The sequence below is a fragment of the Manduca sexta genome, unplaced genomic scaffold (genome assembly GCF_014839805.1).
Source record: "Manduca sexta isolate Smith_Timp_Sample1 unplaced genomic scaffold, JHU_Msex_v1.0 HiC_scaffold_28, whole genome shotgun sequence".
In the NCBI taxonomy this organism is placed as follows: Eukaryota; Metazoa; Arthropoda; class Insecta; order Lepidoptera; family Sphingidae; genus Manduca; species Manduca sexta.
Window position 1 is genome coordinate 696,273 of NW_023593800.1, and position 17,596 is coordinate 713,868.

The window sequence follows — 17,596 nt, forward strand, 5'->3', positions numbered from 1 at the left end:
AACAAAAGTTATACAACACTATATCACATTGTGGGAACACCCAACCATACAGTTGTACAGAAATATGAAATAGATAAAATACCGTTGTCAATATACAACCAATTTAGGTTAATAACATTTGGATGTTCAAACCAAATTCCTAAGGCTCTCAATCAAGGTGTGTACCACGAGGCCCGCATAAAAGGCCCAATACTCTCTCCGGTGTGGAGCCATCCACACGTGAAGCGGAATTAATGCGCCGCTCGCCCACCATTCGCCACCCGCTTTATATCGACCACGAGGAAAACGTAGTTTTATAGACGTGTTTACTACGACGATTGCCCATCAAATCAGCGGAGAACGTTTTAGATATTCCTTAGTTATCAATTGATCGCATTTATGTTTTTCCTATTTCTCTAACAGCATAAATATATGCGGGTGTTTATATGTGTAGAATTTGGGAAGCACAACTAGTATACTCAATTTTATCTATATATATAAAAATGAATTGCTGTTCGTTAGTCTCGCTAAAACTCGAGAACGGCTGAACGGATTTATCTTATCTTGGTCTTGAATTATTCGTGGAGGTCTAGGGAAGGTTTAAAAGGTGAGAAAAATTCGAATAATTGCCGGGAAAATCCTCAAAACAGCATTTTTCTATTTCCCATACAAACGTTTTCTAAACAAAATGGAGAGTCAATTTGTAATTTATTACCGCTGCATAAAGTTCAAATTCGCGTGCGCGTTGGAGGATCTAATATCGCGTTCTGAAACTCAACAAAAGTGAAAGTGAATCGCGAACGCGACAAAATTGCATAGTCTCAAAATACATAGTACATAAATAGTGGTCGGCTTCGAGAAACTCAATTTTAGCTAACTTCAGTTGTTAATATAATATATAACTCAAAGGTGACTGACAGTGATATATCAAGGAACAGCCCAAACCATTGGACGGATCGGGCTAAGACTTTACATGCATAAAGCTATGAAGAAAAACGTAAAAATAATTAATAATCATGGATATTTCGGCCTTTAAAATTTAATATGACGAAATTTTAAAGGCAGAAATATCCATGATTATTAATTATTTTTACGTTTTTCTTTCAACTGCGAGAACTAATCACTAACTAGATGTGAATTTAAATTCTTTACTTGCCAATACTTGTTTAGTTACCCAGATTAAAGCCGAAACAAAATGTATTAAAATGGACCTTGAGGTTTCGCCTTAAACCCAATAACCTCACAATTCATCGAAGTAAGATCGGTCTCTTACTTCAGGATCTTTAGAGGATCTAAAAAAAAAAAACAGTGTACTCACCAACAACAGCGTAAAGCTGCGAAGAGTCATCGCTGACGTCGTCTTCGTACGCATCGTTGACGAACGCAGTGCCACTGACCGGAGGGTTGGACTCGAGCGCCTGCAGCTTGTGCGAGCCGCGCAAGGACGTGCGCAGGAACTCATTCTGCGCCGCGATCCGCTCCTCCGCTTCTTTGCGTTGTCTTAACTGCTCCTGGAAAAGAGAGATTGAGTTTAATATCGGTGTTATTCGCTAGTTTTTTTTGGGGGCACAGCAAAATAATACCACTACAGCTGATAAGTGGAATGGAATCCAGATAGAACACCGTCGGACACAATATGACTATCCAAAGTTTGGAGCCCGTTCTTCTCTAGTGAGAACTGGTGGTAGAGTTAACATTGACGGTATCTAAAGTATAACAATTAACAGGTTCAAATAAATTATTTCAATTCATCCCTGCCCAATCGACCCAATTAATGTTCGTCTGTTATAATAGATGATTTGAAACCCAGTTGTAAGTTTTTAGACTCAGTTAATAGATTAGATGTATGAACAAAGTTGAGTAGTCTATAAACAACGTCAAACAAGTATGATTCTGCAATTCCTCTTCTATAGTCAAGAGCCACAGTTATGTCCTATCGTATTAGTATTATCGCATTAATTATAACATTATCAATGTTTTGATGACAGCATTAGATTTCAAATCGCCTATTTTTTTTATTTCACGTAATATTTTCGGAAGTTATTTTACGCTTTTTGATTGCTATAATGGACATTACGTATTAACTTTACTGTGTCCCCTCTTAAAATCAAGCCGAATACGGAAACACAAATTATGTTATATAGTGAGGTCATCGAAACTTTGATGTGAGGATATCTATAATTCATAGTTTTCCTCCAATTCCAATTTTTTATTAGATTTACTGTCGAATTGCCATTACGATCAAAGAAATTCTATCTGCGTTTCGTAACGGAATAGTGAATCAAGGCGGAATGTTATGTTTTCAGCAGAGCTATGTTAAATAAGGTTCAAAATGCTTCATAGAAGTCTATTAATTATCTTCCCAGTTTTTGTCTACGTCATTTTCTACAGCTTTGTCAGTTCAAAGACAGCTATAAATTAAAATTCGGATATGACAAAGGCCAAAGAAAAATCCTTATCTATTTTCCACAGCATTAGTTTACCATTCGTTTAAGGTTTTTGGTGAATTTACATTTATTCTGTTTGATGTAAATTTATCAATACTAAATATTTTATTTTCTACTTTTATAAATGTAAACATAATTTGCATAGTAAAACAATATCACGGATGTAGAAAATCAGTAGAATGGATGTGCCAATTAATTTTACCATAATATGCATGGCAATTGATTTAGCGCGTACTTAATTATACATAAACAATTAGATATCCTCATTGTGTAGACCACGTTCCAAGAATAAATCAGTTGTTTTAATATATATATATTAAAACAACTCAATACACTGCAAATATTACCTCAACAGTAAATATAATAGATACCTAAACCAAATATTCGCTTAGATCCTTAAGTATTTAAAAGTAGAGTACTTTTTAACAAAACTTTTTTTAAATGTGCACGGCCAGGTCACACCACTGTACCTGGTCCAGATAGAGTAGTGGCTGAAGAGAGATGATTACCCGTCGTCAATCCACACAATTATGCCGGCCTACATAAAATCGAACATACAAAGGCTGATCGTGGAATGCGACACACTTATATAGGACCCTAAGCGTAAACAAACATTATTTTTCACAATGATATTTACTACGATACCAATAAGACACATAATCCTCCAGTTTATACAGTCTACAATTTATATCAAAAATAGAGCAGTAAATATTCGAATATCAATTCGGTAAACGAGAATCGGTGTCGTTCCGAAAGCGGACTGAAACGAATATAGCCGAAGGTTGTCTATTCCGGGATTAAATCTATTGAAAATAGCAAAATGCAGTCACATTTTCATTTCGCCGTCAATCTTCTACCACGGAGACTAGCGGGAAATGTCAGGAGCTTAAACGACTAAACGCAATAGATTGAGGGCGTAGGTAGTCGCTGAGACAGCATGGCGCGAATATTAATTTTTAAGGTTGGCAGACAAAGAACTACAGATACTTTTTTTAATTTACAACCTACTATTCGCTAAACTTATTTCCATCATATGTTATATGACAAGCCGGTGTTACCTGATCCAATCATAACAATCATCAACTTATGGAATGTGTCAAATCAGAAATATCGCTATTGAATCCCCGGGAAACGAATACGCCAATCTTAGCTTATTCAAGTCACTAGACCTATAAAGCGAGAAGGACCAATTATTTAATACCAAACGCTTACATTAAAATGAAATTGGAAATCCTTCACGTCATACTCAGCTGTTACGATTTAATTAACTTAAAGTTATTTCGTTCTGCTATTTTTAATTCCGCATTTTCAGAGCTGGAATTAATCGCGTATTACAATTTACAATCCATGTTTAAAATTTTACAATCGCCGTTTTAAAATCATTTAACCATCCCTTTACGTGTGCAAAGCTTTTATGAACATTGTTTCAACTTGGTTGATCAAAGAACGTATTTTTTTTTGTTTTCAGCTTACAATTGAGTGGGTAATCATTGTCACCAAATACTTGAGGATACGAATCAAGACATAAATGGAAGAATATGAAGAGAAGGTGCAAATTGCAAAAACATAATATTGGTTACATCTATACCGATTAAGCCCGTATTTTAGACTATAGCGACTTAAAACAGTAGGTACAGGATGGTTTCAGCTCAAATGGGGAGAACTACGTTCAGCAGTAGACTTTGACTAGTTGATTAAATCTGTAGTCAAACTGATCATGCTTCTACCACTTAAGAACAATATTTTTCTAACAAAAAAATTATGTAAAAAACTATATCGGAGAGGCTAGATGTATCACATCATGGATGATCGATTGCACCATTGGCGCCTCTCCCCACTCCTTCGAATATCAAAGGCGTATGTGAATGTACTATATGAGAGTTAATGAAAAACTTTACTAAGCAAAAATTAATTCCGATTTACCTAAATCAATCTTGAAGTACTAATACTATCTCAATCGACTGTTCTAAGCCAAATCTAGTGGGTGTAATTCTCAGAAGATCTTTAACAACAATAAAGGAGGATATGGAAAAGGCCTTCGCGTACAATCGGCAACAAGTATTAGTTAAGCATACAGATGTGTTTGCTATGATGTCACGACTCGACGACCGATAACGACATATTTTAGGCAATTTTAAATAGTTGGGAAATTATTTTCCGTTTTCAGTTCTACCTGCGTAAGGCGGTAGTTAGGATTAAATGCCTATAGTATTCATATAAGTATTGACGTATTTTCAAAATTGTGGCAACAGTATTAAAGTATAAACTTTAGAATTTGAATAAAACAATAAGTAAAGCTTTTTCTTGTTTATTTTGTTTTTTAAGGATTGCCAACGAAATTAACAATATAAGATTACAAAGAAAATAGTATTGCATTAATTGAAATTTGAATAATAATCACATATTCTTAGGTAAAAAAAATCCATTTAAAGATAACAAAATATGAGATCCATCAATCAATCTACCTATATACGTATGTAAGGCTTAATTCTATGAATATCAATTAGTTATTATTGCTATTATTACTTTAATTTCTAAAATAATTTGCTTGAAAGAAGATAAAGATTCATGGTAAATATCTAGGTTTATTAATTTTCATAACACATTTAAGTAGTAGTTATCGCACCATAACAAAAATATCCATCTGTGCAAGTAAAGAAGATCCATAAATGTTTTATATCGTAGACCCAACACTTGAAACTCTACTTTCAGTGTCCCACCATCCGTAACAAATATTTACGAACCACACCTGCAGGGTACGAAAAACTGAGAAACTCCCAGCTACTTGTTTCAGGCCGTTCATCGCACTACATATTAAAATTAACGATTACGTTCGAAATATAAATTCAATATAAACTTAGCTGTAGGTAAAGTATTTTCGAGAGACTGCATAGCTATAAAGTAATGGAACAGTGGCCATTCTAAAATTCAGTCGCTTTTGACGTTTTGTGTTACGAGCTGTAAGGAAAATTGGAGGCAGACAGGCTGCGGATAATTTCCCTGCTACGGAAGCAGGGCTGGATTATAGATTGCGGGGTCACGGTTTTAAAAAATGCATTTTTTTTGCTGTAAATTTGTATAAATAAAAAATATATCTATTTTCCACTAATTAATATAATAGACAAATAAAAAAAACGGAAATAACAAAATATTGGTAAAATTTTCAGATCAGTTTCTGTTACTGATATTACAGATTAAAAATATCATTAAAGTTTAAGATGCAGCTAATATCAATACATTTGTTTAAAAAAGTTATATTTTTAAATACGCTTTAAAATATTTCCAAATAAGTGTCGCAATAATAAATATATGATATGGATAAAATCCCTGATACTATTGCAATGATAACATAAAAATGCGGTAATAGATTATCAAATTAACATTTAAAGTTAGTAGCATAATTTTTTTATAGCTATGTAGTTGTAAATACGTATTTGCTTTTTAATTACATTCTTTTGTAATTAAAAACCAATCGTTTCGGCGCACTTACTCCACAGTTATTGCGTAGTTTTAGCTAGATTTATTCATCAAAAATTATTTAACACTAATATACAAGTCCCACGTATCATGATGATGCATAAATTTGACCATCGTCGGACGAATCGTAAATTGTGTTGTATTAGAGAAGTTTTTGCACCATCATACCATTTTTCTGTAAATTTTCTCATGAATGTTTTTCTTTGCTTGTTTTGTTGCGTTATCGGTAGATCAATTTTGAGTAGAACACCTCTCACTGCTTGACTCGAAGTCTCGAGTTTAGAAAGAGAGTTTCTGGGCTCTAGATCTTTCATAAAAATAAGGCCTCCAGCTGCCAACTACACGTAGCTGGCAGCCTTAATTCTATATATTTTACTCAAACATTATCAAATTTTTTAAACATGTTCCACCCCATCCGGCCCTGTACAGACCACAAAATATTCCATCTAATTCACAAGTTGTATGGAAATCTGAAAGTTTTAATCACTAGATGGGGAACTTGCCTTGTTCAGTCCATTAGTTTGAAGACATGCAATCGTGCCACTAAGCTGAATTTCTGTAATATAATTTAATTCCATTAATCTGGAAAGCGCTAACTGCTGTGGCCGAGGCCATTTCCGACGCGCTTTAACGAGCCATTTTTTGAATTCGGTCTACTTGTTTTGGGATCTAATTAAAATGTTCTTGAGGATTCCAGCGCTATAGCTGGGAACAGTTGTGATGGAATTTTATCTAAAGTATTTCTTTACTGATGCAATGAAAGACACATATCAACATAGTTAACAGTTTGATATTGCATCAGTAAGTAAAGAATTTTATTTACAAGGAAACTCTTGACATTAGCTCATAAACAAGCAATAGCTTTAGAAGTATTTAACACGAATAGGTTACAATAACGTCAATTCTGCCTAATGAGAAAGATTCGTCTTTTAGGTAGGTAAAATTATGACCAAAAAGAAATCCTCAAGTCCTGCGGCTGAACAAAACAAATCGCACAAAATCTAAAATTAAAAACAACAAAAAGCCAGACTTCTGACGAACTCATAACCGTCAGGCGTGGGCGAGTCAAAATATCCCACAGTAAACACAACACTGGATATTGATAATATCTAGGACCAAGAAAAACACGTCTATTTTTAGCGAGAATTTTCCTTCACTTATCTCGTATCAGTCGTGAGCGAGCCAGGTGGCCCGGCAATGGACCGTGATAATTCAGTGGATGTGAAGGCGGGTGTGCCAGATTAACTCGTCCACCAACTGGATAAGATTGAATTTAAACGGAAACTTCTGGAGCAGTGTTGTTCCCGTTCGGACTTTGCTAGTGTAATTGGGCGTTGTGGAACTTAATATCACGCTTTGAAGTCCTGAGCGCAGCAATGCCATTTAGTGCTGTGTGATTGTGTACTATATTCATTTGTTTATTTACACTCTTCACAAGGTGTATAGACGCACAGAAGGCAGCGTATATTTTTGGGTATTGTAAAAAAAATTCAATTTTATTATTGTGTATTTAAGTCCTGCGCAGTTATTACAGGTTACCATAATGCTTTCCATCACCCAAACAAATTTCTCATATCAAAAATCAATGTTAAATATTTCTACACAACTGACAGTTCCCGAATAAATATACGTTTCGAAATTTGGTTTGCGCCACCAATTTTATACGATTGCGACGGTATATTCAAGTTATTAAGTTCAAGTCTAAATCTGTCAAAACTGAACTACATTAAACCTACTTTCCAAACCACACAGGGAATCTAGATTTAGCTTCTTATCGTCGACGTCTCTATACGGGTTTTAAATCCACGTCACAAGTGCTGTTCTTCATTTTACAAAATGGCTTTACTGGAACTTCTTTAAAATTACATAATTTTCATTCAAACATCATGTCAATGTGTTATACGTTTCTCCATATATCACACCGCAACTGAATGTCAAATGGTAACGGTTTTCTGCTTTTCAATCTTGGCATAGGTCGAATTGTTGTAAAAACGATACAGACTTTAAACAAATTGGATTGGATAACGGTTTTGTGCATAAAAAGTATTAGCCGGGAAATGACGTGATTATTAACCCGACAAAAATCACTAATGTTATATTCCCGAGAAAGACTTAAAGGTATCCAAACTTTTTAACAAAATATTATACCGCCTTCAAAAAACAAAAAATAATTTAACATTACCTATATACTGGTTACCAATTTTAGAGTCAGTGTCTAAAAAAACTAAACATTGTTTTAGTACATTTGTTCATATTTACCTAGCTTAACTAGTAATTTTAATGACGAATGTGAACCTCTTCCTTTTTTTGAACTCTATTAAAAATACTAAACAATTATCTAGGCCAGCGGCAGATTAAAACAATTACAAAAATCAAAGCAATACAAGTAATTTCATTAAACACAGGCAGAATATACATCTTTAGAATAAAAAAAGAGACATATTATTGTACTCATTTCCGTAGCATATAAAACAAAGATATTGTGGCGAGCCGCTCTGGTACACCGCCGTTGACGTCACTCCTTCCAAACTTTACGTACAAAAGTGGGCTGCAATTGTCTTACGTGACTCAAAACGTGTTTAGGTTAGCATTTGGATGAAATGATACTCGGTTTTGTAAAAAAATACTATATGTTAGTCTTCGAGATCAGCAGGTTTCTTGGTGGATGGTAAATTTCAGGTTTGATTATAACAGTAGTACCTTCCCAAATTTGGAATCACAAAGTACTTAATAAATGATCCTAATAACCTGTCATTCGATTTTAAGTCAAATTCTAGACCAAGCATAATCAAATTTATTGCGTTTTTTGATCTGGCCTGAAAATTTATCTCGAAAGACAATATGCTACATGACATAGATGAAGTGGGATGGAAATACCGTCTACGTATGAATACTTTACAATTCTACCATTTTTTTTTATTTTCTTTTTCTACTGTATTCTAATTAAAATACGCTTCACCACTAATATTCCATACATTTCCACAGCTTTTCATTGTCTCCTCACTTAAAGTTTAAACTCCGTACACAATTTGAAATAATGCAAATTAGTATGACGGCAGCCCCTTTGTGCTTCAAAGAAATGTCTCAGATACTTTCCGCTTGCAATCTGGGGCGGAATTTGTAGGCACGTCGAAAGCGTTGGTAACGAACGAGTTAAAACAAAACAAATCTCAAAGATCTGTTGTTTATGTAGAAGCACTTTTATAGTCTTTTGTGATAGCAATGAAGTTTTGCGGCTTGATGTAATTGGAAGTAGCTTGAACAGTTTTCTACTTATGATGGAATTTAAATTACATACATACATACATACGTAGTATCACATCTTTATCCCGTAGGGGTAGGCAGAGACTATGGATTGCCACATTGCACAATTCTGGCATACTTCCCTCGCTTCGTCCGTTTAAGTAACAAAAGCGATGAATTGCCTAAAGAAGTAAAGGACTAAATCAATTTATAAGCTTTAATCTTACGTGGGTCTTCTAAGAAGTACGTAGAGTTAGGACTCTACAATGGAGCGTGCATTCGTAATTTATCAATATTTCCATCCAATATTGTGATAAGGAACGAGGTAAAGATTTTATCGTGCACATATTTTCAATGTATAGCAATACAAACGTGTTTATAAAAAATACAAAACTTAGTTCCTACTGACTGCCCCTCTTGAACCTAAAAGAAAATAACCTTTAACGCCGTCAGATCTTACGTTGCCGTTAGTCCAAAATAATACATACGAACACTAATTATACTTCAATTAACTTAATGAGATTTTCAAACCGATCTGGTCTCTCGGACAAACCTTTGTTTTGCTTAGACGTTTAAAATACAGACGCTAAGGAAACTAGGACAGATGAGATGAGTTTTGAATTTCTCATTAGTCTTTGTAAAGATATCATTACGTATGATATCACGAACAAAATGTTTACTTTTTATTGTCTAATGGAACACTCACGATGTTAATTTGCTAATAGCCATTGTGTAAGGCATTATGTAAGATTAAAATGGCTGATGCTAATCGTAAAAACGAGATCGGTTAAGTCCATTAAAATATTACGAACTGTTTTCCAAAGTAACGTGATGCAGATGGTAAATTTGCAGGTCAGGTGCAGGTGTATAACTGAAGGAAGTACAATTAATCTAATTAACGAATAACATAAGATTAATTAAAATTAGTTTTCATGCTTATACATATTACAAAACAATCTCCAAAAGCTGTCTGTATGTGATCGATTTTCTCAAAATCTACTGAACGGATTTTTGTACGGTTTTTACTTAAAAATAGTGCTATTCTCGAGAAAGGTTTAGGTTGTTGGTCCCCTTCCGCATCTGTCTGCTAGCCTGAACAATCTATTCAACGGATTTCGATGAAATTTGGTATGTAGATTGAGACCCTGGCTATAGGATATTGGCTTTTTATTCCAGGACAATATATCGGGACTTTTATCACGAAAAACTCTTGCATGCGGGCGAAGCCGCGAATAAAAACTAGTCTACAATGATTCCTTTTAGTGTCATCATTTGCTTTGTCACAAATCCTATCCTTTTCATGTAAAACAAACCTGAACACAGCCTTATTCATCGTATTATTTGCGTGTAAAATTACATTCCCTTACAGTTTGCGCCATATATCCAGATCAGGGGCACTCTCGACGAGATTCCGCGCGTAATCCATCTCCTGTCTGCTGTCATTTACGAGTAGTAGACGCGAAACAAATGTATACTTCACTAGATTTAGGCTGAAAATATATGATTTTATGATACGTCATTGTTGTGAAGTTTCTTATCTTACTGATTGGCCAAACTTATAGAAAATTTTGGCCACAATCCTACACGTTGCATTTCTCTAAAGGCAGGGTCTCTAAATATTTTTATAAACGAGAATTGCAATCTCTAAAGCAACTACAGTTGACAGACCTTGGCAAACACTTAACTATGATTTTTTATTTATAAAACGCCACAGAACAAAACAGGATAAACGGTGACGTCACCAAATTCTATACCAGTATTAACAACTGCCTCGGTGGCGTTGTTGTATTGCGTCTGCGGTACGACACCGCTGAGGTTCCGGGTTCGTATACCGAGTCTGGCAAGTCTGCATTGGTTTCTGTTTGGTATCAGCCCGGAGTCTAGAATTTGTGCCCAATGGCGACATATTCTATGACATCATAGGACGGAACACAAGCCAAAAAGTAGGTGTCGGGGTTGCACCTCTGCCTACTCCGTTGGGCTTAAAGGCCTGCGTGTTTGTTATTAACTATATAAAAGCGCCCACACGTACGTACGTAGTAAACACAGCGTACGAGTTTACGCAACGGATGAATTAGAACGAGACACGACTCGCCTCCGCTCGGGGCTATTAACACGACTACTAAAGTTTTACGCAGACTTATCGCCGCGAAATAGTTTTATTAAGTGATTGCACAACTGATTTTTACTGGTGGTAGGTCTCTCATATTTGAGAGTCCGCCTGGGTATTTACCACCGTAATATCTATTTCTGCCGCCAAGCAGCAGTATGTCGTCTCTGTTGTGTTCCTGTTTGATGAACATTTCAGCCGATGTAACTACGGGATATAATGAGACTAATACCTCATGTCTCAGGATGGCGAGCGCAGTGGAATACCAAACAATACTTTGTAATTAAAAGTGTTAGATGGTGTTTGTACTGTTTATTGGCGGTCGTATCGCTTACCATCAGGCGAACGGCTCGTCTTGCTATTCAAAGCAATAAAAAATAAATAAAAAAAGGACTAACGGGGTATTATGCTAGAATATTGACGGTTTTTTTTTTTATTATTAGTTCCTAAATTAATTTATAATCAATATTATTTTAATGCGAAATTTTATACCACTGAACAAAGATATTGAGTCCTTTTTTTACTCTATTTTCACACGGTCTCTTGTCAAGACGATAAGTTTGCGTCTACACTTAAAACTATCTGATAGCCGATAGTTAAAAAGGCGATTCGCTTCGTGATTTAGCGGACTTGCTCGAGTGGATTATGTAAGTCGAAAGTACCTGTACAGGCTTTTTGTGGAGTGACTACTAAAAATGCATTTATGTCACGGAAAGATAGCTTTTAGCAATGTTATTTCATCATCCAGCGTTTAAAATATTTTGTCGATTAAATGCCGGAATGGACACAATACTGTATCGCATTGCCCTCGTTACTCTCAGACATTTATTACGTCTACAAACACCCAGGAATTACACTGCTCACAATGCCAAAACGGACAACAATAGTGATATATAGCTAGACAACAATAATAGCCAAATAACACCCTTAGGTGTCCCTGCATGTACGATCCAATAATCTATTGAAGTAGTAAATAACACCAAAATACCATACCCTTTAACTCATAAGTTATCGATTAAAATGATTCCACAACTCGAAAAGCTTAACTAATTGTTTTTTATTCTGCTGTAGACGGTTTTATGGTTAACTAGTTTTGGCTTGCTGTTTCGCTTCCTTGAATCTTTCTTGATAAAAAGGTATTTGTTTTGAGGAATTGGTCTACCTATATGTTCAAAATTCAGTCAAATCCACTCAGTGGTTTATGCGTGATAAACTAACAAACTACATAAACCTTTCCATTAATAGGATAGTATTTACGACGTAATTTTCCGATGGACGAATCGACAGCGGTTTTATATCAACGTGTTTAGGTCACGTAGTCCAAGCCCTGCTCAAAGGCTGCATAGATTTTCGTCAGCTGCCAACACCGTTGTCGGATCAAGTTATATTCTAAACGGATTGAGGAATTCCCGTAGTTGCTACACTGTTTTAGTTTTAGCTATGTATCTGATTTATTTTCCACAGTCCACCTTCGTGTTTTTATATTTCGACTACTGTTTTTTATGTGAAATAAATTTTGTGAAATACATTTTTTCTGTCAGTCGTATTTTATTACATATCAGTTTACTGTGCCTGTTCGGGAATAATTTTCTTTGTTGTTAGTATAGTATATTTGGGGAAATACTCTAAAATGATTTATCGTGTTGTATAATCGATGTGTCAACTATAATCTTTAACTCCTTTGACTTTTCTCTAACAAAGAATTATAAGAAGAATATTATAAGAATTTTCATCATTTACACACAAGTAAAGATCAGTTCTAGTTCTATTCTAAACCATTTACATTTATTCTTTAATTATTTTTGGAAAGTTTATCTTACTAATTATGTCCCTCATAACGAAGAAAATTATTTCAAAAGAACATGAATTATAATTAACTTCCGTATTAACATCATAAAACATTCAAGCAGAGTTCTCAAACCCAGTTCTAGAACAAAGGCGTCAACGTCACTACTTCTGGTTACTCTTGAATCTTAGTTCCTAAGTCTGACACGAACGGGAACTAAGGACACGTTCCCATTGGAGCGGACACTAAATTTGATCAAACTCTCCCAAAATACAGGTATAACCTAGTTTGGGACCAAAACCTTGTTATGTAAAACTATGTTTTAGGAAATAAATAAAAAAAAAATACTTTCTATAAGTGATAGTGAAAAAAAAAACTCAATAGATTGAGAGTTAGTTGCTTTGCCCTGCAGCCAATTATTATACTCTTAAATAAAAAATCGAATTATATTAAAATCACAATTACATAGGATTAGATAGGATAGTTTGTAGGGGCTAATCTCTGGAGCTGCTGAACCGATTTTGAAAATTCTTTAATTATTAAAAAGCTACATTACTCATGAGTGCTATAGGATCTTATACTGGGAAAATATGTATACCGAAAAAACTTTTGCACGCGGACATAGCCAAGGGCAAACGCTAATATTGTTAGGATAAAAATATATTTGTGAGGGGTAATTGACACTTTTTGCTATAAAAACACTGAAAGTTTGACAGGCCGAGGCAGTCGTTGTCATTGACAGTAGTACCGGTCGTTTGGTTTGTGTAATATGTGTAAAAGTATATCTGTAGTCAGTGATTCTTTTTGTTATTTTATTACAACCGCTTTAGTTTCTAACAATTTAATAAATAAATCAGTTGAAAAGTCGATATCAAAAAACTGGCTTATTACCTTATTTGCTGCAATGGAAACGCTTCCTTACTAAACCGACTATTAGTAAGTACATAGCAAACTTGGTACGAACTTTCTCTTGCGCTTAAGGTTCGCGCAGTACCCTAAATATTTAGAAGTCTTCTTACAATGTGAGAGGCTATTGAATACGGTCCATTAGGCGTTGTATACTAGGAAACTTTGATAGTAAGTTCTATTCCCAGATTAGGTAAAGGTGAAATTTTAAGTAACTTACGTATTATAAGTGTGAAAGTTTGGCAAGTATTTAGATATTTGCTGGAAGTTTAAGCATTAATCGCTGAATGGAATAGGAAGGATGATACACAGATCTGTAGACCGAGCTACTTTACTCACATACATTATTCACATACCCATAAAGTACCTTTTTATTCTTAAAAAAATCCACTGAACGTTAATTTTGGGAATTACCTTTACACAAGCGCAGCTACAATTAAAGTAGATACATACGACAATATTAGAGCATCAAAATTAGACCTTAATAGGAATTCCTTACATGTTCTAAACCCACGACAGCCTAGTTGGGAAGGAAACGGTCTGTCGAAATATCTGCACGTTCAAAACCCAAGGCACTCAACTTAGACTTTTCAGAGTTACATGTATTTTGTAAATCAATTACCGCTTTAAGGATGAAGGAAAACATCGGATTAACCCTAACCTGGGAATCCTCTAAAAATAATTTCGAAAGTATTTAAAGTCCAACGCACACTAGGCCAACGTGGATTACTAAAGCTTAAACCCTCTCAATAGTAGAGGAGGTCCATGCTCAGCAGTGAGCAGTATACAACATAGGTTTGGTACAATCCACGAATCTACCACTTACATTTGAGAACAATATGCATACACAAATCAATACTTACGGAATAAGCCTTTATCCGTTGCGGATCAACGTCGTGTTGCGAGCGTGCTTGCGCCCGAGGGGAGGACGACACCATTCTGCAGCTAATGGGGCCCTAACATACCCACGTGATCATCCGTATACTTGATTGCCTTGATTCCCTTGTAGTACTTGTAATTATCAACCTTATGTCTATGGTCTTATAGCTTCAGATGTTCGTGTAGTCTTCAATCTTCATTCACTTTATTGTTCATCAAATAGTGGTTCAGAATAGAGTCCACAATTCCCAAACTATTTGTTCTTGTACATATAGCTTATGGTTGCTGTTCATTGAATACCTTTTCAACATATATTAGGTCTTATCCTAGACCTGTTTGATCTCATAGTCTTCCAATCACTTACACATCATTTTTATCACTTATAATCTCGGATTTTATCACTGCACTATAAAATATGGATAAAATTTGTAATGGTTTTATAATTTGTATAAAAACGAGTGCATATTATGATAACATAAATAATAAATAAATGACAGTATTTCGGAATTCAACTTTTTGAACATTACATTATTTATAAGCATCTAAAGATGGTATTAAAATCATAAGAATTTCAAGAGTACTTGAAATCTAGGAAGTCGCAACAAGTTATCATTTCAAACAAAAGGTCTAATCCCTCATTCATAAAGACGAATCGTACTCAGAAGTCAAATATTTAAAAGTACATTATAAATATTAACTTCAGAAATAAGATTTACTTCGGTGGAAATCGTTTTTCCTTGGTTCATTACAAAGACTTTGAAGACTACTTAAACCATAATAGTTTTTTAAGTGTTACCCACAGTTGCGTGTCGATAAACAAAGTTACATAACTACAGAAAACAATAACCAACACATAAAAGTTAAATTTTAAAGCTTATCAAACTCTAATGGCCTACGCTCTCAGCGCCACAATTTCAAACTGATCCAAGCGTAAAACTTTGTTTCAAGAGTTCAAAGTATGAACTAAATAGATGCGCTCCGAAATGAGAAATTATTTTGCCCGGAGTATGATAACAACTTGCGGATAATAAACCTTACTGGCTAAGGCAAAGGTGATCTCCAATTCTACTGGATTATACGATTTCGACCCTTAATTAAATAGGAGTCAAAATGGAAAGCATAGACATATCGAGTATCCCTATAGACATTGGGTTCCTAACCTATGGATAATTACCCCCTGCGTGGGTAAATCAACTTTTTCACGGGGTTAAAGACCTAATTATAGGATCGTCAATAATAAAGTACAAAGCTGAAGTTAAAAATGTAAGGCTGATGTTCAATTTATGATTAAGATGCTTGTACTGTTTGTTTTGACAACATTTTGATGGCGGGGTAAAATTAGTTTTCCACATAGATTATAGGGGTTACAATATTAATAAGGTGAGGAACCAGTGATAGACATTTATCTTATACGAAACGTTAATAAATAAAAAGTAGATAGTGAAAAAATTTAGAAGAAAAGGATTTGTTCGATAATAAATTAGAAGAGTGCTCATGAAAAACGGAAGCCATAAAAACACACGGACACCGCAGACTAGTATTTACAGTTAATAGCGAAATATTAAAAAGGCAAAGAATAACTTCTGTTCCAATTTTAAACATTTCGGTATCGAATAACGAAAAAACTGGTTTTTATGTGCACCTGGCTAGCGGCTGTGTTGATTTTAATCTGTGCCGAATTACCAAAGCTTACGTAAAGAATACAGAATTATTGCCTATTTGTTGTACATGCATAAATAATTGGTTATGAAAACCCATTTAACATTAGGGCTGGCGCACATCCGTTGGAAAATTTCGCGGTTACGGACATTGAGATTTTAGCTTTTAATCTATATAATTACTAGTTGACCCGACAGACATTGTCCCGTCTTAACTATGAATTTTCAGCGCGCATTTTGTCAATCGCTGACAGTTATTTCAAACAATTGACAGTTATATAAATTTAATATATTCGTTACGTTTTCTTAAATTTTCTAATTTTCCGAGCAATTATTTGATTTTTTTCATTCATAAAAACATTCTCCTGACAATAACAAACACAACAAAAAACAAATAGTGAAATCGGTCCAGCCGTTCACGCGTGATGGCGTGACCAAGGGAAATAGGGATTCATTTTTATATATATAGATTATAGAACATTAATAAGTGAAGTAACCTCTATAAACTCTACAGCGATGTTATAGGCAACAAGAAGATCTACAGTGAAACTTACCGTATGATAATAACTAATTCATGTTTGGTATATACCGCTTGCAGAACCTGTTGCCTAATTACACTCAGTACAAGATATAAATTATAAACTCAGCAGGTATCCAATAATATCAATATAATGGAACATACAACCTGACGCGACCACCAATAACAACAATATCGAGTGTTTTAAAAGAGATTTTCAACACTGAGTCATAAAATTGTATTGTAGTGCGTAGGCAACACTGTACACATAATATATCGGCCAAGTATCAGTGAAAAATGCGCGCGATTTCAAATAGCAACCGCGTGTGCGCTAGCCCTTAATGTTAATACTTCATGCACCAATAAACCACATAACACTCTCAAATATACGCTTCAGCACAACACTTTTTAGTATAGCAACATTATTTTCCCGTCGGATATTTCATCAAAAAGTTTGAGTGTTTATAAAAAAAATGGCTAAAGTATAAATTACTCCCGTACTGGGAATGTTGCGAAACTTTTAACAGATATCTATGGTGACCGTTTATTTGTGTAATGTCTTTGAAATTGCAAACTTTAACTTTACTGATGTTT

General features: G+C 34.7%; 1 protein-coding gene across 3 annotated transcripts in view; it reads right to left on the minus strand.

Annotated features, from left to right (window-relative positions):
* Nucleotides 1–17,596, minus strand: part of LOC119188401 (MAGUK p55 subfamily member 5-like) — a 103,266-nt gene that overhangs the window by 9,737 nt on the left and 75,933 nt on the right. For 2 of the 3 annotated variants that reach the window (XM_037446256.1, XM_037446257.1), the window contains one exon: nucleotides 1,298–1,490. In XM_037446256.1, the coding sequence (XP_037302153.1) occupies nucleotides 1,298–1,490 (193 nt within the window). Of the gene's footprint in view, nucleotides 1–1,297; nucleotides 1,491–14,811; nucleotides 15,108–17,596 lie in introns of those variants that run through there. The other variant, XM_037446258.1, reaches the window with a different exon arrangement.